Raw genomic sequence first — 24450 nt, forward strand, 5'->3', positions numbered from 1 at the left:
CATGAAATAAAATTTATTATATTTTCTTACCTTCTACTTTATGTAACCTTAAAAACTGCCTGTTCTTGTTGCTTTACCTCTTCCCAACTCAATTTGAGCTGATAGGATGGGACATCGAAAATAAACAGAGCAATGACTGGGAACAACTCTGCCACACTGATGATTTAGTGTGATGAATCTGGATGCTGTATGTGCACACAGGAATTTCAGCTCCTAGAGGATACTGCTAATGAAACAGAAATAGCGTTTCTCCTTCTAGTACAATAATAATTTTTAAAAAATTCAGAATAGACACATTTTTACCAGTCACTGGTATTTCCAGATGGAGGCTCTTGTAACTAAGCCCAGGATGCACCTTCAGAGACACAAAGGTACCACTTTACTCACATGAGTGAGTGTGGGGAGTGATACACTCCACATGCTCTGCTGGACCTTTGCCTCCTCGGAGCCAAATTCTCCAGCTCATAAAAGAAGATAACAGAGCCTTTGACTGTCTTTGCTGATGCCAGGACCATCAAATACTAGTGAGTAACTTGGTATAATTCTCAATACTGCTGTGTTGAGAAAAATTTAATAGAGGACCCAGCTGTGACCCCTGTGGGAGCAAAGCCAAGCACTGCTCATCAGTACCACCTTTGTGCCCTTCTCCAGGGTGCTCCTTATCTCCTTGTGCTGGCTGGCACTTGGGCTCTCCTTTGAGGTTTAAATGGTGACATTCAGCCAGGCTTTGCTGAGCTCTGCTTCTGCAAATCCAGGGGACTCTCCTGGGCTGGCCCTGCCTGTGTGTGACTGCACCCAGTCCTGCTCTGCAGGTACAAATATGTCCCTCAGAGAGTCGTTGTGGGCATTCCTGGCTCGGCCGAGCTAATTTTGGGGTTAACACATAAACATATCATTACTGCAAAGTAAATGATGGAGGTAGCCAGGGACTACGGCTCTCCCCCATGAAAAATGTTGATGACATGGATGGATTTGGTTCTTTCAGTTAATATTTTACTTTTTGACTTTTTTGAGGTGATGGGAGAGGGGGAATACTGAAGAAATCTCTCACTCGGGCAATCATTGAATTGTTGGTCTTTGTTTTTTCCTGTTCTCTAAATCTTTCAATGAAAATGGACATTTTTGGAGGCAAAGTTTTGAACTCAATTGAAAAATGCCTTCTCCATTACGATAGAATATTAATAGCAAAAACCAACCCAAACCCTTCCAGCTTGAAACTGGCCATGTGGGAATATCAGTTTGTTCTGGTAAAACTCTGTAATGGATTTATTGCAGCATGCAATGTTTTTGTTTGCATTAACATAGTGTGAAGTGATAAATATCTTGGGTTGGTTCTTTTGTCTGAGGTTTCTCTGGGAAACTGAATTTTCTTAAATGACAGTGTCAGAACTGTCGTATTTTTTAGGAGCAGGACTCTGGTTCTCAGCAGAGACGTGCAGAGAAGAGAGAACACTGATGTGAGCACTTCTGATACTTGCCCTGGGTGTTTTGCCAGGCTCCACATCTGCTCTGCCACCCTGGGGCTGATCCCTTCCAAATGATGTCACTGGAAGCTGTGACATTGGGAATGGAGATCAAGGGGTCACCTGCAGGATTTATTATGGCAGCATTTTCCTACCAGGAGATGCACCACATGCATGTGCCTCTTGCATACCCTCCTGAAATGGTCTGGTGGGGACCAAGAACTGGGCAAATCCCAGATGATTTTCCCAGTGCAGCAGCCAGAGCTCAGCTGGGCGTTGGGAGCAAAGAACTTGGAAATCAGAGTTCAGTGACAGTGATATTTATGGGTACTCTGACTAATATCTGTGCTGGGACCTGACAACTACATCCAAAAACATTAGCAAATATTCTTTTGCCTTGTTCTATTTTGGTACGAATTATAGCTGTTCCTGTTGCCATCTCACCTGGAAGCAGCACGTGGAGCAACCCCGGCAGCTTCACTTTGTGACATTTAGCAATGTCAGTGCTGTCATTGGACAGATGGACCAGGGACTGAAATGGAAACAAAGGAGGAACAAATGAGTGACCAAACTTTTCCAAAATCTCCCAGATATTTGTTTCTAGTGGTGGAGATATTTTGCAAGTGGCAGCTGTCAGTATTAAGTATTGAATTCTTCATTCTCCCTTTGGTCTCATTATAAACGTGGTATTTGTTTTGAAACTAGGCTGACCCTTTTCATCACTCCTTTTTAGGGTCATTCCTCTGAAGGCTCACAGATGCTGAATTTGGGCAGGACATTTTAGCCATAATATAATCTATAGAATATAATATATAATATGTGAAGCTCCAAAATTTCAGAGGCTCCATTAAAAATACTGTGCAGAAATTGGGATTTTTGCCATTGGCTTGATTGGCTCCAAAATTATACCCCTGCTGCTCCTTGGAAGTCATCTTTGATTTGGAAATCATCTTGACAAGTGCTGTGATCCATTGCTCTCCAAGGAGATTCCTGCTACTTCATTGTTTCAACAAGGCTGTAAATAAGAGAAGAACTTTACTCATCCAGTGCTCCTCTGGTTCCAGCTCAACTCAGAGTACTCAGGAACGGGCAACAGCAAAATGTTAATCAAATTCTTTCAAATCTCAAAACAAATGTTGAGTAGAGCTTCTCCAAGGCTGCAGAAAACTCTCCATGGGAAACTGGCAACATTTCTATTTAAGATATTGTCTCAACATTTGGCATCTGTGAATCAACTGGTGAAGTGTTCAGGAAAATAATTTTTTTTTATATATTAGGAATATATATCTATGTTTATATACACAGAATGTAAACATCCTTCTATCTCAAACAGACATACCACCTATATAATGTTTTTCCTTGCCAAGTATGTGTGTGTGTATGTGATATTTATACATGACAAGAGGGAAGTTTTCAGCCAGCTCCAGCTGGGGACCACTCACCTTGAAGGCAGAGTTGTTTTTCACTTGTTTGTTTAACAAAGTCTGTTTTGACAAATGGGGTCTCCCCATCAGGAGCTGGACATCCCAAAACCTGCTCTGGGATGTTCTGCCTTCAGGATTGGCCATCCCTGTTGGGACTTCCAGTCACTGCTGTCACTTAAGGTCTCTGGACTTTTCCATGCAGATGTTTAGGGAGAGAGCTGGGCCCACCTGGCCATCTGTGGCAAAAATCCCGTTGACATCAGCAAACCTGGATTTCACTCCCAGTCCCTGGAAGATTTTTACAGATATGCAAATGACACACTGTCCATCTGCCTTAATGAAAGCCTCCCCCTTTTGCACTGCCCATGGTATTAATCTCCAGTTCTTTCAATCCCTGCTCTCATGCCAGACCCAGTGGCTGGACCCCCCTCCTCTGCTTCCACTGAAATTCAGCCAGGTTGGTAGAAGTACCTCACAGAAGGTCCCTCATGTAAAGTGCTTTCTCCAGTAAATTCGAAAGGATAAGACATCTCACAATTGGCTTTTATAATCTTACAAAGAGAAAATTAAAACTTGCTGACTTTAGCAGAGAGAGCTGCTCAGAGACGTGCAGCACTTCCCCTGAGTGAGCCAAACCCTGCGACGTAGAGCAGGGAAAATGTCAGAAATGGCTGCACATCAGACACCACTGTCCAGCTGTGTGTGACAGCACAGCTGCCACTTTTGGAGCCAACAGCTTGCCAGCAGAGATGCCATCTTTGTCACCTTTGACAACCCTGATGGGATCACTGCCTTCCTTCAGTGAATTCAGGTGCCCTGTGTGACCCTTCCCAGTGAGAAGATGGAGCAGCAGCACTGGATTTGCTCACCATGGTTATGTGATGAGGAGCACCTCAAGGCAGGGCGCTGCATTTCTGTGCAATGTCTGATAGAAGGCCCTTGCCTCAGCTCAGCCAGTGCTACATGGAGACAAACAGCAGTGCTTGGCAGGCTGCAGATTTCCAGCTAGAAATCTAACACCAAATAGTTCTCATTCTCTCCTGCTCTTGGCACTTGGCCTTATTCAGGATGATTTTGTTTTGGTTTGTTTTTTTAAAGAAGGCACAAGACCAGATCCTGAGGGGCCTCTATCTCCGATTCCCATTACGGTTTACATTTCACTCACTGGCAGACTGTCTCACAAGTGTCCCAGGGTTTCCCCTTCAGATTTTAAACCAGCAGAAAGCAAGACAGCATGACCTCTCTCTGGTCCTGGAGCTGCAGCTGTAATCAGAAGCTTTATGATGAAGTTCAGCTGGAAGAGCAAAGGAGAGGAGAAAAAAAAAAAAAAAACAAAACGCAAACCAAAACAGGGGAATGCCATCAAAGTCTTTCAAAGTCAGAAACTCATTTTACCTTTGTCAATGGCTGTGGTTTCCAAGGATAAAGATCAAAGTGCTGACCGTGGGCAGAGCTCTGACGAACGCTGAGCTCAGCCTGCGGAAGCCTGGCACTAGTGCCACAGTTAGACTGTGTCTAGACGAGCACGGGGTGCTCGTGCCAGCTTTGGCAAACTCGGCATCTGAGGGCTTGCATCAGAGCTGGAGCATGAGGAGTGAGGCACCCAAACTGCACGGGGGAGACAGCAATCACTCCAGCAGAGTGGAACTGGACAAAGGAAGCTTAGGGGGAAAAAGGGACAACCAACCAAAAAAAACCAACAAAACCCCAAAAAATCAACCCATAGAAAACCCCCAGAAAGACAGCTGAGATGCACCTCATCTTCCAGGTTTTTGCACTGTGATTAATGTACACAGAAAGCTTAGATAACTGGGGGAAAGTAATGCCAAATTTTTATCAATACAGATGAGCTGGCTTCATACTTCTCCAGCCCTTTCATGTGGAAATGAGACTGCATTTGATGGGGCCAAGCCCATGTTTGAAATAGCTCAGCTGGGATGTGCTTGTGGTGAGGTTTCAGGTGCCTATGCAGAGAATCCTGCAGCTGGACCCTTCCTAGGGACAGAGTACCTCCAGCTTCCTGCCTTTCCTCTTCCTCCTGGGGAGGACAGAAAGCTCTTGCTCCATGGGATAAACACACACCAAGCCTGAGCTGATGGACTGTGCAAGGGATGAGGTGGGTTTGGCTGCCGAGGGGCCCTGGCCCACAGGGTCCCCATGTTCCTCCACATTCTCTTGCAGAGAGAATGAAGATCCCTAAAGATTCCCTGCTGCCATGTGCCAGAGGAGGAGGTGGGTAAATGGGGCAGGACACATCCACAGGTTCAGCAGCTCAGGTTATCACACCTGGGGCCCTGCACTGCTTGCTCTGGGGCTGCAGGCTGGGACACAGGAGAGAGGAGTGATGGCACCAAGCCCTGCATGTGGCCCCCTGTGCCTGGCTGAGCCTGGGGCTGTGCTCTCCCCAGGATGCCACACAGGCTGGGCACAGGGATGGGCTCTAGAAACACTGTGTGCTGCTGGACAGCCCCACCACCAGAGCATCTCAAAGCTCCCCAGGGCCTTTAAACCAAACATTTCTCCTCATAGTTACTCCGGCTCCACCAGCCACAACAAGTTCAAAAGAAACTGCAGATTGATGTGGGCAAACATGATCTCCAATGGATGAAGACAGAGCAGAGGAGATATTTTCATAAAGCAGCTGGTTTCAGCTGTGCTTCTCACCAGGGAATGTGCTGCCCATTGTCAGGAATACTGCGTAGGACTTGCTGGAAACAATGAGCTCAGAGACCGCTCACAGCTATTCTCAGTGCTGCTCCTGACTCACCTGCATGCCTCGGGTGAGTTACTGGCTGATTTGTGCCTTAGTTTACCCACTGGTAGTGGCTGAGATAGTAACAGTCTCACTGAGTGGTGAGAGAATTAGTTAATTAATATTTGGAAAACAGCTTGTGCCTTGACGTCTTTGTGCCTTTACTTACCCATCAGTAACATCAGAGATAATAACTGTCTCATGGAGAGGTACAAGGATTAATTAATTATTTAAAAAGCAGTTTGAGATTCTTGGATGAAAGGTCCTATGTGAGTAAAACGTATCATTAAAAACATCTCCTGGTCCTCTGTGAAGTAAAAATAAAGCTGTAGCTTCTTAGTCATTCAAATGATTAAATCATAAATACTATTTATTTTAATTTTCTCTTTAAAAATATAATCTAATCTAGGCAGTGTTATCAGCAAAATAATGAGAAATGCTTCAAATTCAGGAGATCTATCAATTTGAAGAGCTTGATTCTTAATTGTATTTTGATGTCTATCAATGGAAAGTGAGAGCAGTTGTATTTACTGATGCTGGGGCAGCTGGGAGGACACCTACAGCTCTTCTGCCTGCATACTCTCCTGGGCACAGCAGCTGTAGCTGCACAGGGTTTCTCACACTCTCCTATTTGACTTGCTAACAAACAGGGTGCAGAACAGCCCATCTTACAGCCATATAAAGGCAGCTTAAAGGCAGATTCCCTTAAAAACGGGGGTGCACTGAAACAGGGCAGCAGGAGCAACTTCTCCTCCCAGGAAAGGTGGCAAGGGGACAACTGGAGCAGGAAAAAGCACCACCAGCCTTTGATCCAGTCAGCCCTTTGAACCCTGGGCAGCTCACACTGCCTGTGTCTCCTAAAACTCAGCACTGAGTGAGTACTGCACAGGGCCATAGGGAGAGAGACCCCTCAGCAGTACTGACCAACACTGCACAGGAGCTGCAGGAGAAGGGATGGGGTCTCTATTTAAAATCATCTCTTATTTAGAGAGGTACATGCTAAACATGGAAAACCTTCTGGGAACTTAGTGTAAATTGGGGCATAGAATACAAGCATTTGGCCCATTTGTCTCTAATTTTTGTGCATGTTTTTGTACAAAGTACCTGGGTGAAGCAGAGGCTTTCAGGATCAAATTTTCAATTGAACGGGGCCTCTTTTATGGTGTAACTACTGCTGGGAACCTGCTGTGCTGGCCATCCAACCATCACCCCACAGAGCCTCCCCCAAGCTCAGATGGCCTTGTCTCATCCTTTCCATGGCCTCCCACTCCTCTGTGCCCCTAGAAGAGTTTGCAGCAATCACCAGTAGCCTGTGTGGGAATGTGGGGAGGAAGAAAGGATGTAATTGCCTTCCTGAGCCCCAGCGCTTTCATTAGTTAAATGTCCTCCCATCTTTCCATGCTAGTCCAGCTTCTACTGAATTTTCATCAGGCCAGAAGAGGCCTTTAGGGCCGTTTGAAAGCAGCCATCAGATAAAAGCGATTGCCATCCTCCTTATGCGGCAGGCAGGGAAGCAGACACGGGCAGACTGGTCACACAGGAAGGAGAGAGGAGGGACCCGGTGACTCAGAGCTTTTGACTCCCAGCTGTCAGCTTCAGACGCCGCTCCAGCCAAGCATAAAAGCACATGGTTATCTCTCAACTCATGAATAATCCCATTGATTTAAGCCATAAACTCCAACATCCAGGCCTTCACCATCTGACTACACTCACCAAGAATGGATAAAGAGGAGTGCAGGTCTGGGCATTCCTCTTAACATAGAGGAACAGCAGCAGTTTCCCTGATTCAGGTTTTTAAGAGAACCAGCAATGGGGATGAAGAAGTGGCTTGGTCCCCAGGATGAGGAGTCCCTCAGGGGTGATGGAGGTCTCACCTGATGGAGGTGTGTGTGGTGCTGCTTGGTGACATTGACCTCAGTGCTGATTCCCCCGGCACCGTGCCCACGTGATGTGATCCCAGTCCCCAGGTTTTGCTGCAGGTGAAAGGGGCATTTGCACATGGCATGATACCCAGTGTCTTCTCCCAGCTGGGGTTATTGAGTTCTTCATCCCTGTGCTCACACAGAATTGGGAAATGTCCTAGTTGTGAAGAAATCTCACTCAGAATCAGAGACGTCCCTTAAAATTCAAAAACCCAGTTCAGGGTACAGTTGACTCCCCCATGGCTCCTTCTGGCTTTGCCTTTCTAGCACAGGGCTGAGAGATCAAGGAAAACAAGAAGGAGGCTTTGTTCCTGTTGCTTATGGGAGATTGAGTGAAGTAACCTAAATTATGGTGGTGCTGCTACCAGATGGTTGAGCATTGCTCTCTTCTATTATGCAAAGTAATAGTTTCACAGACAAAGTAGAGAGGACCAGAGATACCAGAGCTTTTGGGAAACACATCCATGACTGAAAAGTGTGTTTTACCTTTATCTGTTGACATGGGACTTTAGCTGGATGTCTGCTGTTCAGCCCTTCCCCAGAGGGGAAAGGTGTCAGCTCTGAGAAAGACTCTGAACCCAATGAAAATGGGGTCATTCTATTAGCAATTCAAAGGGCAGGGTGTGGGGTTTTCAAACTGGGATAGGAGCTGGTGGTTTAAATAAAATGTTTGCTTCTATTTACGAGGAGCTTTCAGTTTGGTCCTTTGCAGCCTTGTGATCTCTCAGCTGGAGATGTGTGAGCTGAATGGACCGATCCCCATTGCCTAATATGTCCAAATATTCCTCCTGGTCTGCATCCATCTGCTGCCTCATGTCATTATGGCATGTTGACATGAAAACCTAAGGTGTGAATGGAAAGCTTCTTCTGCTGGCTTTAGCTCACGACAGCTCAGATATGGGTGCAATGCTCCCCTGGACACTCAGCATGTGCTGAAGCAGTGCTGGAACACATTTCTGGGGCTGAGGCTTCCAGGGGGGCTCCAAGATATAAAAAGAAGCCAGGCTTCCCTTATGGCTTCCCAAAATCTCAAAATCCAACTGATCAAACCTCAGTTAGGAAGGGTGGCCCTTGTCCTCACTCAGCTGTGGGGTCTCAGCTCTAGGCTGGTATCTGAATCAGTTCCCTCTGAGAATAGGAAGCTCTTTAAGAATCAGTGGCCAATACTGGATCAAATTCATCCACTAGCATTTGGTTGCAGATTCCCCAAGCACAGATGCTGGAGTTTATAATTCACATTTAATTTCCCCCTCTTTCATTTTCTCACCTAGGAATGCAAGGGGAAACAAAACCAGGAAAGGACAGAAAGGATGGAGGAGCCCCACTTGTGCCTGGCTGCTGGAGACTGCTCCAAGCCCTTCCTTCAGACTTCTGCCTGACCTCAGGTAAACTGCACCACAGCTTGCCCACTGCTCAGAAATAGTTAAATGCACCACTCATTCCATAGCATTTACAAACCAACAGGTGAGAAGCATCACCTTGGAGCCAAGCACCTGTAAAATTGCTTGCTAAGGTATGTGCTCCTGAATTCAAGGCACGGAAAACCCAAGGGTTTCATAACAAAATGTGGAAAGCCCCCTACAAATATTCCAACACTCCCTTTCAGGCCACACCCCAAAAGCAAGTGAGACTGTAATGGACAAATCCTCCTCTGGCAGGGGGCCAGAGCCAGAGCACCCTTTGCCCAGTCTCAGCCTACTCCAGCCCATGCAGGATCTCTGTTGGAAGAGGCTGGCCCAGCCCAGACACTGCATGGCACTGTCCCTTTGCCCATGGCAGCAATGCCAGCTCACGGTTAGCGTCTCGCTGTCTGGCCAAAGCGCATGGCAGACGGCTGTCTGAACCTGGGACCTGGGAAAATGGGATAACATCAGGAAAAAAACAAAAACATCTTACATACCTGCTGCTGCCATCACCCCGCTCTGGGAGATGCCTCCTTGCAGTGGACTGAGTCACTGCCTGCTCTTGTGGTCCCTCAGCTCTGCATGCAGCTGCTGCCTGCTTCAGGCTTGGTGCAGCTGGCATGTGGCATCCCAGGGGCTGTGTCCCCTCTGCTGCTACAGGCAGCACTGGCAGAGTGGCCTGGCCACTTGCAGCCTGTTTGGGCTGGGCTGGCCCCCTGTGTGTGTGTGAGTGCAGCTCCCCAGAGGGTCAGTGGGTCAGGATAGAGCAACAGTCCCTACCCAGGAGCATTCGCTGGCTCCTTTGAAAAATCTCCCCAGATGTTCATGGGATCTTAGGTTTCCACAAAGTATCTGCCTGGATCTGGCCTTTGATTCTCCACTCTGTAGCTTTATTCCAGCTTGGCTGGGGCAGTGCCTTTCCCTCAGAGACCACAACTGACAGTTCTCCTCTCAGGGAGAGGGAGGAATGGGGCAGTGGTTGCATTTTGAGGGTGGGGATAGGGAAAGGCTGTTTGAGGCCATGGGGCAGCTGCAGAGCTGGTGAGGATGATCAGGAATCACCTTTTCCCTTCTCTGGGTGGGATGGGGAGGTGGATGTCTCACCTCTGCCAACTGTAACAAACATGAGGGTCTGAGCTCCAGCAGTAGATGTGTCACCTCCTCACCTGCTCTGCTGGTAAGAGTGGCTTCATCCTGCAAAAGAAGCACAGACAGAGAAGCTGAAATTGCCAAGCAGGAGTTCAGTTTGTATTAACTCTGAGAGCTGGCCAAAGAAGGAGAAAACATCCATCTCAGGAGGGTTTTCAAGATTTGTACACTTGGCTTCAGGTTTTGGTATGTTCAAACACGACCTGTCAACTCCCATCAAGGGAAACAAGGGGAAGAACAAACAACTCAGTCTGCTAGTCAGGGCTGCCATGGTTAGAATGTTCATGAAGCACATGGCTATAAATAGGTTAGTGTGAACCCATGATGTGAACACAACTCCACACTCCACAACTGCATATTGTGGGGTTCTTTTCTCTCTTGTTCAGCTAAATCCTGGAATATTAGGAAGTGAAAAGCACAAACAACTCTTAAAAGTAATAATAACTCTCCTACCAAAATTAAAGCTCAGCTGTGCAACTTCCATGTTCCTCAGCCATGTATTTGTGTTTGAGAAAATTCAAGGTAAAGATTTTACTTACCTGAGCTTTGGGTGCCTCCATTATTAGTAGGCCACAAACTAATTGAGTGGATGATGCAAAAATGAGTGCCAATAAAATATTTACACCAATTCTTCATCATGTGTGAAACTTCTTTTATGTATATGCATATATGTAATGTTATAAATAATAGGAATTATGCTCATATTTTGTACTACGGATGTAAACACTGGTCCCAACAGCAGTGGCAAATGAACCACTCACATTTTCTGATTGCATAATTTGCCTAGAGGATGGATACATAATTACACTATAATTAAGTATTATAAACAGAGAAAATGATTTGAGAAGGAAAAATTATCACAGCCTCAACCACATCAGCCAGAAGCTCTCTTCTAATTAAGTTATTTTATTAAACAAAATGTTTTTAAGGTGGGTCTGCTTTGAAATTGTACATTATAGCCCATGTAATGCAATTTACTTTATAAGTAAAGCACAGCTTGTGTATGGACAGATGATACCTGATAGGACTCAAGAAACACAGAGCCATTGGTCCATCCCAGCCAGGTGCTGAGTCCCTCACAGCCCTGGTGCAGGGAGCAGACCTGGAGTGCTGCTCTGGAAATTGCAGCCATCCATGTGCACTCACTCACAGGCTCTTGGGATGTCACTTGTTTGTTTGGCTTTCTTTCTGATTTAAGGGAGAGATGAGAGCACCAGGTAATTCTGATGCTGTCATCCTGTAGTGATACAGTGGAGGCAAAAGACAAGAAAAGAGGCAGCTGAAGCTGGCCCAGCTAACTGGTGGTGTTTGGAGTCGAGTCCTGAAGCGCTATTCCCTCTCAAAAGCTTTACCCTCACTGGTGGGGCTCAGTGCTTGATGAGATGAGAAGATGAAGTTGGCTTTAATGTTGCTGTGGCAGAAGAAATCCAGATCACTGAATCCTGAACTACAGGACTCAGGAGAATCCCCTAATCTGCTCCTGTACATGGCAAAGGCCACCACACACCTCCAGCTCATTCCTCTTACATGTACAGCTGATTTTTCCAAACACCTGCCTCTAGCCACTCAGGGACTACAGGAGCCTGGGGGCATTACTCTGCAGGAAGCTACTGCTCCTGTTCCCCACCACCACAAAAAGTAAAAAATGTTCAGCTCCGAGTTTCAGCCAGAAGATGTCTGGATACAGCTGCCTCATTTCCCTTCCTCTTGTAAGTACTTGGAGATTGTGATCAAGCCTCTCTTCAAGTCTCTCACCTGTAAGCTCATTGCACCTGATACCGATCTTTGCTGGTTTCCTGGCTCTTCAAGGCTCCTCCAGCCTTGCAATATTTTTTGGTAAGATCTCTGTGTATCAGCATTAGCTATTCACTCCCTTCTTCAAGGTTTACTTGCAATTATCTAGCTTTTCTTTCATGTCATTGTAAGAAACAGCATAACTTCAGTAGCACATCCTGTTGGTACCTGCTTGGGATGAGATTTAAGAATGGATTTGCATCTCAACATAGGAGAAAATCCCTAGACAAGGCCAGGTTGGATGGGGCCCTGACAGCCTGATCTAGTGGGTGACATCCCTGCTCATGGCAGGGGTGTTGGAACCAGATGATCTTTAAGGTCCCTTCCAACCCAACCCATTCTTATCTATGATTCCAAAGACGATCAAGGAAAGAAGTAACTGTGTCCTAAAGTATCAGTAGCGCACAACAGCAGAAGGTCCTTGAATTCAAACTGGTGAAAATCTTGTCATGAGAACATCTCCAAATGCTCAATGAAGACCTTTCTCCAGCTCTGCCTACTGCTCACCAGCATAACAGAGCAGTGTGGTGGCCAAGAGGAATCTTCTCGTTTGGAGTTTTCCACTCTTAAGTATTTGCAGAGCTTTCACTAAGTGCTGTGGATTATTGATGGATTGCTGATGTGTGTAGCTACAGGATGCTCTGGGGTGTGTATCCTCCTTGTGCCCACTTCAGCTCCTCTCCCCATCTCAAGCACTCTCGGTGAGTGGTGACCTGGTTTCAAGGAGGAGCTGCCATGACAAGTCAGGTGGCAGTCACAGACATTGCAAACTCAAACCCAAGAGTCATTCCCAGATGCTTGGCAAAGGCCAGACCACAGAAACTCAATGTGTTGTAAGTTTCCACTTGGTCCCATAATGATGGGTGGGAAAAGGAGGAGGATTATCGTAGACCTCAAAGTGTTTTACAAAGGGAGACAAATGTTGCTATTCCCATTTAATGGATAGGGCAATGGCAAGCTGAGACTTGCCTGAAGTCACCCAATTAATCAGCCAGAAAACTGCCACGGAAACCCATGCTCTGGTCTAAACAGGTTCTCACACTGCCCTCGTCACTGGAGTATCTGAGTACCCTCCAGTAGCACATGAGGAGAATTTGGGCATGTCCATGCTGGCTGAGGCAAACAGCTGCTGGTCCGTGCAGCCCCCTTCCCAGCCAGCTGGACTCCAGCCATCTCCAGGTGGAAGCTACGCAGCCACATTCACACCATCCTGAGCCTGGATGCACAAACCCCACCACAAGCTGGGCTGAAAGCTCAACCCACCCCCACCCCAGCTGTGGCTTCCAGGATGCAGCTTGGCTATGGGGCATGGACAAAGCAGATGTGGGACTGTCTCTGAGAGCAGACAGACATTTCCTTATTTGAAATCCAGTTTCATAATAAGCCCTTCAGAAGATTTCCTTGTGCTTTAGCTCCCACTGAGATGTGGAAACAGAGCACAAATGTGTTGGTTATCTGGTCACGGCTTCTTGGAGGAGAGATTTGGAAGATGACACTTAAACAGGGATCTTTGGATACACCACCATAAAACAACAACAACACCACCACCAAAACAAAACAAAAAACAAAACACACACACACACACACACAAAAAAAAAAAAAAAAAAAACAACAACAAAAAAAAAAAAAAAAAAAAAAAAACCACAAAAAACACCCATCCCAAATATATTTAGCAAGACAGGAAAAAGGAAAGAGAAGGAGGGCATCTCTAGACTCAAGATCTATTTGTCATGAGCAGGAGTACTAAAAAATAGGTAACTTAATGACCTGAAGGAAGACTAGCTGTTATTACAGGGCATTATACTGGCAAAGTTCCTGTACACTACAACAATAACTCTCTCCAGACTTCTCTTCCCTTCCAAAGCATGAGGAAACACCAGTGCATTTAGCCTCAATTCCCTGGCAGGCAGCATCACTTCCTTGTGAGAGCTGACACAGCCATGGGAAGGCTGCTCTTTGCAGCAGCTACAAAAGCCCTGTGTGGTGACCCAGCAGGTCTGACGTGGAGCTGAAGAAATTAGTCCTGCTCCAAGGAAGCTAAAAATCCCAAGGTGCCCTCAGAGCTCATCCCAGACTACTCATGCTCCCAGGTTTAGAAATCCTTTGAGGGTTGCTGAGTTCACATGAACCACTCCCAGCTCTGGAAGTCCAGCTCCGCTCACCCTGACTTTGTTTTCCTGCTTGGAGACCGTCTGCAATGGGCCACTGAGCAAGGTGGGCTTTGCTCTGACACTCTCCCCTGTTTCTGGATCCAGATCCCTGCTGCCAGGGATTCAGTGGCTTCACTAACTCATCCCCCTTCTCCTGGGTCTGCAGGGCAGCACGTGGTTCTCTGCAGCTTTGGATTTGCTGGACTTCTGTGCAAAGCCCTGAGTGAATGTACAGCTTGTGCCTGTGCAGAGAGGGCATGGGGGCTGCTGGAACAACAGACCTGGTTCACTTGGCCACAATCATCCAGGAAGTTCGTGGCAGAGCTGCAAATAAGATCCAGACATTTTGACTTTTGGGGCTGTGTCTTCACAACAACACTGCTCTTCCTCTGGGCATCTGGACTTGTTGTCCTATCGGGATGAGCTGCTCAGCAAATCTCCTTAAAGGGAAAGAACCACACTTCCATTCTTTAGAGAAAATGACACCACCTACATAGGAAAACCCCATAGATTCCTACAATTATTGCCATGCATGGACAGATTTCCCCCCTTTGTGATCTTTACCACTTCCTCACCATATGGAAAAGGCCTGATCCTGATGAAAATAGTCATGGTTCCAGAAATGCCACCCAGACAATGTTGATTTACCTCCACAAAGGATGTGGCCCAGTGCTTTTGGCCAGACTTTCCTGCAGGCAGCCAGTCCCATCCCTGCCTCCTCCACCCAGAAGGCTGGGGAAGTCAAGGGACAATAACTCTGCTCAGCTTCACCTGGCCCACCCAGGGAACAGCTATTTCTGTACAGACACAGAAAACCCAAGCCTTGTCCCTTTAATCTAACATCTCATGCATGTTGCTAAACCTAATTTGAAAAAAAAAAAAAAAAACAATCTGAAAATAGCATTAAAGGAAGCAGAGGATTTGAACTGCACTATATTTTTAAGATAGTCTTTCTGGAAAACACTGTATTTAAAAAATGCCCCTTTTACCATGAAGTTTCTGAAACTGTAGAGCCATCCCAAGCTCCTGTGAGATAGGGCTTGCAATTTGAAACTGAGCAATGGAGTAAACACAGTTGGCTTTGCATTAAGAGGCAATATGCTTGTCTCATATTGCCCCCACTCCAGAGTGGTTTGGGGCTATTTGTGCAGAAATTAAAGCTAAGAGCAATGATGATGGTAGCAGTTCATCCTCCATGCCTCACAGAGGGTTGGTATCTCAGGATACAAATCTCCCTGGGGCTTTGGAGGGAAAACCACCACTTTTGAGAATTTAAGGTCTCCTGTCTTCCACACCTGCAGAACTGTTGATTTAAGGTGTGAGTCTGCAACCTAACATGTTTGGGAGGGCAGCTGCTGAGCTGTGGTGGGCAGAGGCTGAACACTGCACCCTCCTCTTAAGGGAAATGACACCAACTCATTCTAACAAAAAGATCTCATCCCTTCATATTCACTTGACATATTCCTATTAAAGGGATGGCAAACCAGTGAAACACAAAAGTTTCTGTGGTGGTTTTATGCCAGGCATAAATATCTATGTAGAAGCCTCTGCATTTCAGGCCTCTGCATTCCCAGAGCAAGGACCAGATCTGATTTTGGACTTTTTAATTTTCTTCCAATTTGCTGCTGTGAAATCTGACAGCCAGGCAGATGTGTCTGCCTTGATCTTTGGTGTGGATCTCCTGTTGCACTCCCCTCTGCCTACCCAAGCCTCAATAGGGGAAAGTAAAATTGCTGTCCAGAACCATTATCACAGCATCTCAGGTCTGCAAATTCTCAGGAGATTCCTCCTGGAGCTCTGGAATGCTTTGACCCAATTTCAAAACTTGGTATAAAGCATATATCTATAAGGAGAGCACACACACTTGGAGCATCTGCAAAAACATATGGCAGCTTCACATCCCACTCAGCAGTTTCCTGGGCTGAACACACAGAAGTGCAGACTTTGTGAGAACCAGCAGTTTCTGAGCACTGGGTTTCTGCTTCTCATCCCTGAAGCAGTCTTTCCTTGGCTCTCTCAGAGATACCACTGCCCTCCTCATCTGGCAGTTCTTGCACAGTCTTTCTCGATCCTTACTCTTCCATGGCCTTTTTCACAGATGAAGCTTCTCTCTGGCTGCCCTGAAAATGCCTTTCCTCACCTTCCCATAGCAAACAGAGGTGTTGTGTTATCTCTGCTGCATCCCAAATGGTGAAAGGACCCATTTCTAGGATCAGTAACTACACTTCAGATATCTTGGGATTGTGCTGGGCTGCTAATCTGCAGAGCTCATTGCAAATTTTTCCAGCTAAAGCTTTTGTTTAATGAAAGATGTTTTGACACAGGAGCTGTTTTCCTTAAATATACTTCTTTGAAGCAGAACTTCTAAAACTTTTGGCTGTTGTTTCTGACAACGATATCATTTTTCCTGTCTTATCGACATTTTCTGTGCAAACATACCCACCTATCAGCATGTTTTCCATGTCAGAAACCAAACTGGAATCCAACATTCCTTCCACTACTGCCAAGAAAGCAACAAACTCCACAGAATGGATTTAAACAAATCATGTAGGTGTGGAGAGACCCTTCTGCGTCATTCTGTGCCTGTGCCTATGCCACTCATGGGACACTCCCAGAGATGGAGATCTCTGCATCACCACTTCCAGCATCTCCTGCTCCTTATGGAAACAGCTTTCCTAAACTCTCACCTCCTCTTGCCCTTCCCCATGCACATAGATCCATGACCACTGCACTCTTTTACCAGACCCCTTTCAGCTACTGTCTTCACAAGTGAAGCCTCTCACATCTGTCCTCAGTCCTTTCTAGACTAAACAAATCCAATTTTAAAAATAATTCCTAACATATTTTGTGAAACCTCTTATCAGTCCTGTTGCCCTCCTCCAGATTTCCTCTGGAGTTTACATCTTTTTTTGAAGTCTGGAGTGTGGATCTGAGGCCTGGGCCTCTCCAGCGCCATGAGGACCTCCACACAGAGGTTGCTCTTAATATCCCTTCCAATACCAAGTATCTTTCTGGCCACAGCATCACATGGTAGACTTGGACTGGAGCTTATTCTCTACCAACTCCCCTGGCACAGTGACAGGACCGTGACCTGATTCCTTATGTGTATTTTTATTATGCACTTCCATTTTTTCACCTGAGGTTATTTCTAGAGTGTATTCATGAACATTTAAGAACATGTAAGATCTATCCTCCTCCCAAAAATGGGGGTCTTCCAGCCTGTTTTGTTGGTTTAACCTGCTACTCCACCATCCAGACAGTTAACAGAGGTTGAAATGAACCGTGAGCAGTGCAGACGTCTGTGAATGGTCCTCTCATTTTGATAGTGAATCATGCCTGCCTAATCCTGAAGGGTGTTATTCCAACTGATGGCTGAAAAATAGCAATTATGTTGATAGGTATCATTTCTGATACTAAGAGCAGTCCAAAGAAGACAGAAGCCAAGAGTGATACCAGTGAATAACAGGTGAATCCCTATTCATCCTCTGTTCAGAGAAACAGGCTTGAGCACCAAGCCCTGAAACTACACTCTCTCTTTTATTTTCACAAGAGGACAGCAGCAAAGCTGGATTATTCACGGCTCTGAAAGCAGGATGGGCACATCAGTATGCCCCTAAAGCCAAGATGATGAGCTAACCAACTCTGTATTGTTAGAAGAGTCCCCACCTACACTTTCACACAAAGGGCCGATTAGCTCATGCAAAACTCTGGGAGGATGCCATCTTTCATCGCTACCAGAGATGTTTAATGTATGTTAAGTTGCCAACAATTAAGTGTTTGTGTGTGCGTACACACAGCCCAGGAGCTGCACACTGTGCCAGAGCAGAGCCATATGCTGGGCACAGAGTCCACAGTGCCTGGGGTCCCTGCAGCATTCCTGCAGCGTCCTGCTGCAAGGGAGCCATGAACACTCCATGCTCCAAGTCACTGAGTGTCTGAGTGTACTAAAACACACAGGGATAAGGATGTGAAGCATCACTGCCCCATGGCACAGAAATTCTCCCAAAACCACTGCGTTTACATTGCTGCCAGCATCATCTCTATGAGAAGTGCTGCATGGCCCAAAAGTGAAGTGAGCAGGTGGGAGGAATAGGAAAAAAAATCCTTTGAGGTAACACATTCCCCTGTTCCTGCAGTGGTGAGCTGTGCTGTTCAGAGGAACAGGTTCAGTGAGGCTGCACACAGCCCATCATTTGTGAACCACCAAAAATGTATTGTCCACTTTCAGTGGCCACCAGGAGTTCTCACAGTGCAACCAGCTAGAACAATCTCTTTGTGTCACGGATTTTATGTCACAGAAGGACACAAATGAGAATCAAAGAAAGAAATCCTCTCCAGCATGAGAAAACAAGAAAGTCACTGATACATTTGCTATGTTCCAAAGGCATACCTTATCCTCAGCTAATGTAGGAAGTAATGTCTTCTCACTGTCTTTTTCTGCACCCTTCTGTGGTCCTTGCTGAAGATTGCAGGATGTCAGGAGTGCTCTCTGCTTCCCATTACCTGGAAAACAAAGTGCCCAAAAAAGTCATGCATAGAAATGTGCTTTTGACAAACATATAACAATGGATGTCTCCCTGACATATTTTCTGATTACAGTCTGAAAGCAGTAGCAGACACAGGAGTGCATCACAAAAATGTTTGCTTGCAAATAGGAGAGCTTTCTTACCTCATGCTTATACAGAGAGACTGCAGTTGTTCTATATAGAGGACCTTTCCACCTGGACCACCTGTATTCTAAGGAGAGGATGCTGAGGGCGTGTCACTTGCATCTCCTCTTCCCAGGGATGTCAGGCAAATCAAGCCCTTAGGGAACTTCCTGAAAATTCATGCCTTACAGCTTGTGGGGAGGAATTATCCCAGAATAACTTTGGTCTGTTTCTGGATCCCACATGGTTCCATCCCTGTAGAACCTTGCAGCAGTTATGGTTCTGGGAGCTGGGCTCCAGTGCAGCCCACTCACCCAGTGGGATCTCCCAGTTCTGAGCCCACCACGATTCCCCTTTCACACTGACCAGGACTTCTCCATCCCTGTGTGCTCACAGCAGATGCATCAAGTGAGGCAGAGGGAATTTGTGGAAGCAGGCAGCTCCCTCTGCTTCCTCAGGCCAGTGCTTGCACTTAACACAGAACATTTTTACTCTGTGGAAGTCTTTGCACCAAATGACTTTGTCCTAATCACTGCACTGCCTCCGTTATCGCCCGCACAAACATTCCCTTCGGATCAACATACCGGCTGGGCCAGGAATCACACAATTGATGTTTTGCTTTCCACTGCCTTATCTAAATCCAGTTACTGCTCGAAATGAGACTAAGTCAACAGACTTAATTGAATGAAAAGGCTGTGAGACAACCTGGAGATTTGTGGCTGTGTGTGTCCGTGCAGGAGTTAATCACTGCACAAACACTTTGCCACAAACGGAGCCGGGCTGAGCGGGATCGGTTTCTCCTCAGCCTGGAAGCTCCCGACACGCTGGGGTTGTGTGAGGTATTGTTGGGGCTGCCAGGAGGATTTAGACAGCACCACAAACAATGTACCACCACAGAGAAAAGCTGGGGATGGACAATGGAGCAGCCCATCAGCAAACACTTCTGCTTGCTGCCTAGATTAGGAGATAGCAGAGATCCCAGAGTAATGGCCAAAAATAATTGCTCCCCTGTAATTGCTGCTGTCCAGATCTGTGAAACAGCCCTGGGAAGCCTGCTGGGAGCAGCAGGCTGCCTGATGTCCTTAGCTCTTCTGGGGAGGCAGCTGCCAGACTCTGGATGCCCTCAGTGGTCAGCTCTTGCAGGCATCACAGGATTTTCCAGACTGTACAGCCTTCTGCAGATCAGGAGAGAAAGGTCTAAACAAAACACATAGGAATAGCCACACTGAGACAGATCCTTGCTCCACCCCACCTCTCCTCTTGTGTTTAATAGAGGCCATGAACAGACTGTATGGAAAGACAATTAAACTTGAGCAGGGCCATGGCCAGGATCTAGTCCCCACTGTGACAGTACTACACAAAGCTTCTCCAGGGCTGCAGGAGAAAAAGGACACAACCTTACCCTGCAGTTACGGCCTGCCCTGACAAAATCTGTGCCTCTTCCTTTCCCACCACCTGCTTGGCTCAGAGGCCCCGTGTTGGCATCCCGTGCTGCTGCTGTTCAGGGAGGCTGCAGTGGGAATGTTCATGTTCACGCCAGTGGTTCATCTTGGCCACTGCCTGAAGCGAGGCTGAGGCTGCAAACCTCCTAAAATAGGCATTAATATCTTCTAATACAAGATGACTCACTACTTTCCTGGCTGGAAGGACTCTCTCGGGTGATGGAGAACCTGAATCAGGTTCTTCAGCAGGCAGCGATGGCCTGATGGACACCTCAAGGTGACTTTGCCATGAGCTGTGTAGAGACAGAGCCATTTTAGCTCGGTAGCTGAACATGTATTTTGGCTGGGAAAGCTCATCCACTGTTACAGAGAGACACCATGCCTTGCACAGGCCACCCACTTGTCACCACATGCTGGGCTGGGGCCAGGACATTTGGCTGTAAAACTGCTGTGCTGGTGTCCCGTAATAAAAAGAGGGCAGTGACCCAGCAAGATCCTTCCTCCCAACAGGAATTCTTGTCCTTTGGCATGCCAGAGCAGACAGCACAACTTTTCCAGCAAAGTCAGGAAGAATGGGAAAAGCTAATGAGTTTTATGTTCAGGTGCATGTGGCCAGAGTGTTCTGCAACGTCAAAAGAAATTGCTGCTGAATGCCCAGGATTCGGCATAGAACAATAACACACAGCACTATATTTCATTATTTTTAACAAGTGCTGAATATACAAAGGCTCCTTTCCCAGCTTCTGTCTTCGTCTTGGAAGCTGGGAAAGAGCTGTGTGTATAATTATTTTCAGATGCCATCCACTTTTATTGATTATCTGAGTAGGATGCACAAATAATGGCAGCTAATGCCAGAGCAGAGGTCGAGTGAAGCTGTCTTTTGGGAAAAGCTGAAAGAAACCCACAGCGTGAATGGATCATTGAGAACAGCCTGGGATATATTCCCTATAGTCATTCCGAAAGTTCAAGGGCAGGGGAAAAAAGAAGAAAAAAAAAAAAAAAAAAAGAAGCTGTCTCTGTGCTCACTAAACTTCTAATATCTGAAAGTGCTTAAAAAAACACTCACACTTTTTTTCATACACTCATGGAAAAACACACTAAGCTTCTGACTCGATGGTTTTGTTTTTCCAGTGAGTCCCTTCCAGGCTCCACGCGCCCTCTCGCAGTCACATCTGCTGGGAGCTGACAAACTCGAGAGGAGCTCTCTGTGATTTTGCCACACTGGGTTTCAAGTATCAGCTTGCTGGAAGTGTGGCGGAGAGGGAGGAGGGAGGGAAGTGGTGTGAGCTTTGCCAGCACACCTGCACAAGCTTTGGGCTCTCCTGGACACTCTGCGTGCTAATGATGTATAACCTGCAGAGCCTGGCAGCTCGCTCGCTGAAGACTCCACCAGACAGGCTGTGCATGCCTCTGATTCCTAATTTCTTAAAACAAGTAAGAAACTGCCCCCTACTCCCAGCCCTGTGCTGTAGGTAAATGCCCAGGATGGAAACTCAGATGGGCTCAGCTGGGCAGAGCTTCTACCAAGGCAAGGAACAAATGACAATTTAATTATGGTGCTTTATGTCTATGTAATTCCTCTTACAAAGCAAAAGGGAGGAAAAAAGCTGGAAGAGAAACAGAGTTCATTTCAGCTCCAATATTCTGCTAATTTTTCTTTTCACTATTAGAGATGTATCTGGATCCTATTTCTAATCCACTCTCAAATTTGCTTGAATTAAAATCCCAGATCACTGCTGTGTTTTCAAGTTGAAGTGTGCATAGTAGCCAAGGCTTATATTGCAATTTCTGGAGTTACGGAATGATGAGCTCCAAAAGTGGAAAGTGTGTTGTGTGCCTGAGTCCTGGGGAGAAAAAACCTGATTGGCATCAGTGTTATTTGGGATTGGAGCCCATTTGTAGAATAAATAGCCCTGAAGTTCAAACACGGGCACATTTTACATGTGGTTCTGCCCACTGGAGCTGGATTGTGGGGAAGAGCAAAGGCTGCCATGCTGGAGATGTAAGAATGGAAGTGCTATTTAATTAGAAAGTCTGGATATTTTTCAACTTTCTCCTAATATTTAAAAGTTCCCCTATTAGTTTGGGGCTTATTTTAATGAGAAATTCACTTTCTGACTAAAACAGCACTTGCTTTGAAATACCTGCACTTTCTTTATTGCTTCCTGAATCCCACCCAGCATTCTGCTTATGTCTAAATCCAATAGTCTTGTTAGACTGGAAAACACCACAGCCCGCATGGAATTATGAATCCCCATATTCTCTGGGCTTTCATCTCTGCCATGACAATTCCCAGGCTCTGCCAGGTGAAGCCAGCCAGCCAATATTTATGGAAAAAGAACAGACTAATAATTTCCAATAGCGGGCCACAATTATTAATTGCATCAGTTTACACTGACATCCAAACGGACAGATACGAGCCAAAAAATTGCAGTAATGGCTCCACCCATCTACCACCCATATGTAAACAAGCCAGCTTGGTTAAAAAGAGGACTGGAAGACAGGGCTGGGGCGTTCTCCTTCTGCTCTGTTATGGTGGGATAGCCAAACTTCCACACAACCTTCCTGCCTGGCAATTCATCCAGCCCTAAACTGACCTCACCTTGCTCAGAAAGTTCACTGGCTTCTCTCAGTATCAGCTTCTTTGTAAACAGGGCTCGAAGTGCACTACTGTCAATAAGAGCAAGAGATTCTATTTTGGAGACTGGTCAATGATTTAAATCTCTTAAGTTCCTAAAATGCAGTTCAGCCCAAGCCATGGTTGGGCCTGGTATTGTGTGTACATATGTGGGCAAGGAAACAGCTGCAGAAGGGAAGGGAGTCCTGAGAAGAGTCCTGAACTTACCCTTCAAACTTTCTTCCTTGCCCTTCTCCAAGTTGGCCTAAATTCAACTAAATTAAAGTATCCCCCAAATTACATTTCCAGTAAATTCACAATCCTGAACAAAACAGCATCTGCTGTTCATTGAGGCATCTTCACATGCCATGGTTGATCCATTTCTCCTGGTACCTGGAGAAAAAGGATTCTGCTCAGCTTCCAGTTCCCACTCCTACCCATGAGAGCAGCTTGGCCTGAGCATGAGCTGTGCTGCGTCTCTGGATACCACAAGCCTGCTCAGATGGGCTGGCTCAGAGAGGGAGCTCTGGTGGAGCCTGGGGCAGCTCATACCAGCAAGGGTCTGGCCTGTGAACGCTTGCAGCTGCAGGGTGAGGACAAATAAAGGCCCATGTTCCAAAGCGTGGTGAGCTCCAGCCTCCTAAGCCGTACGAAATCCCACTTCCTCTCCACTTGTGCTAAATGCAAAAACAGAAACAAAGACACACACCTAAATAAACAGAAAAGCAGAGAGCAGAAGGGAAGGGAGGCCCTGTGCACGCCAACTAGTACAGAGAGATGTTTTCTATTTGCGGTCCTCCCTCCGTGTCAGACCTTGCCATGTCACGTGGACCAGAATGTGAGTGGGAGACTTGTTGGACATATTGGCTTTACAAATGTCTCACAATTGCAGAAACACCTGCTTTACTTTTTTTTTTTTTTTTTTTTTTTTTTTTTTTTTTTTTTTGCTGGTCCACAACAAAATTCCTCCCTGGTCAACAGCTCTAAGTACACCTCCTTTCCTCCTCATCTGTGCATGGCTCAAATCACCGCTTTCTAAATTCTGGGCCACCACAAGATTACACTGGAGCCTCCTTTAGTAGGAGGGTGCATCAGAAGGCAGAAAGGCCAGTTCTGCTCAGAATTATGCCCAAATGTTGGCCAGAGGACCAAACCCACATGAGGCTTCTTGTGGCCAGGTAGGGGGAGTGAGGGGAATGAGGGGCATGAGGGGTTGCCCAGCCCAGAGGGACTGGTCTGTCAGACCCATCTGTTTTCAGCATGAACCCCCCCGGCCACACCTCTGCAACTCATAGCACTGCAGCCACCGCGAGTTATTGCTCTTGGTCTCCACTGCTTCCTGTGGAGCTGGAATGGGTCTGAGACAGCGTCCAATGAAACCAAAGGGAGCCTTTCCATTAACTCAATGGGCTCTGGATCAGCCTCAACATCTGTTTGGCCCTCTCTGTACACAGCACAGCCAATTTATTCTTTATCCATTCCTGGGCCTCTTTCTCCAATAGCATCCATATTTTTCCTACTTATGGTTGTGATTAGCATCACCCCAAAGAGGAGACTGCCTGTGCCTCTTTGGCAGCCTATCCCCTGCTGTGGCACAGTGTGCCCCTGGTGAGGCAGCACACAGATGAGTGCTGCCCCAAGCCCTTATTATTTCAGCAAGGCTCTCCTCTCTCCTTGTTCAGGTT

General features: G+C 46.5%; 1 protein-coding gene and 1 long non-coding RNA gene across 7 annotated transcripts in view; one reads left to right on the forward strand and one right to left on the reverse strand.

The window, feature by feature from the left end:
* The window catches only part of LOC130251491 (uncharacterized), a 30148-nt gene extending 21328 nt beyond the window's left edge, over positions 1 to 8820 (reverse strand). For 4 of the 6 annotated variants that reach the window (XR_008840163.1, XR_008840166.1, XR_008840165.1 and 1 more), the window contains exons 1-5: positions 4053 to 8820; positions 2906 to 3175; positions 2373 to 2478; positions 1908 to 1995; positions 31 to 223 (exon numbers count right to left, since the gene is read on the reverse strand). This is a non-coding gene — a long non-coding RNA (uncharacterized LOC130251491). Of the gene's footprint in view, positions 1 to 30; positions 227 to 1907; positions 1996 to 2372; positions 2479 to 2905; positions 3176 to 4052 lie in introns of all 6 variants that reach the window. The other 2 variants (XR_008840167.1, XR_008840164.1) reach the window with 2 other exon arrangements.
* BMP2 (bone morphogenetic protein 2) overlaps positions 1 to 24450 on the forward strand; it is an 83335-nt gene that overhangs the window by 54785 nt on the left and 4100 nt on the right. The window contains exon 4 of the mRNA XM_056488147.1: positions 8833 to 8946. Within this exon, the coding sequence (XP_056344122.1) occupies positions 8833 to 8946 (114 nt within the window). The remainder of the gene's footprint in view (positions 1 to 8832; positions 8947 to 24450) is intronic.

Source organism: Oenanthe melanoleuca, chromosome 3, assembly GCF_029582105.1.
Source record: "Oenanthe melanoleuca isolate GR-GAL-2019-014 chromosome 3, OMel1.0, whole genome shotgun sequence".
In the NCBI taxonomy this organism is placed as follows: domain Eukaryota; kingdom Metazoa; phylum Chordata; class Aves; order Passeriformes; family Muscicapidae; genus Oenanthe; species Oenanthe melanoleuca.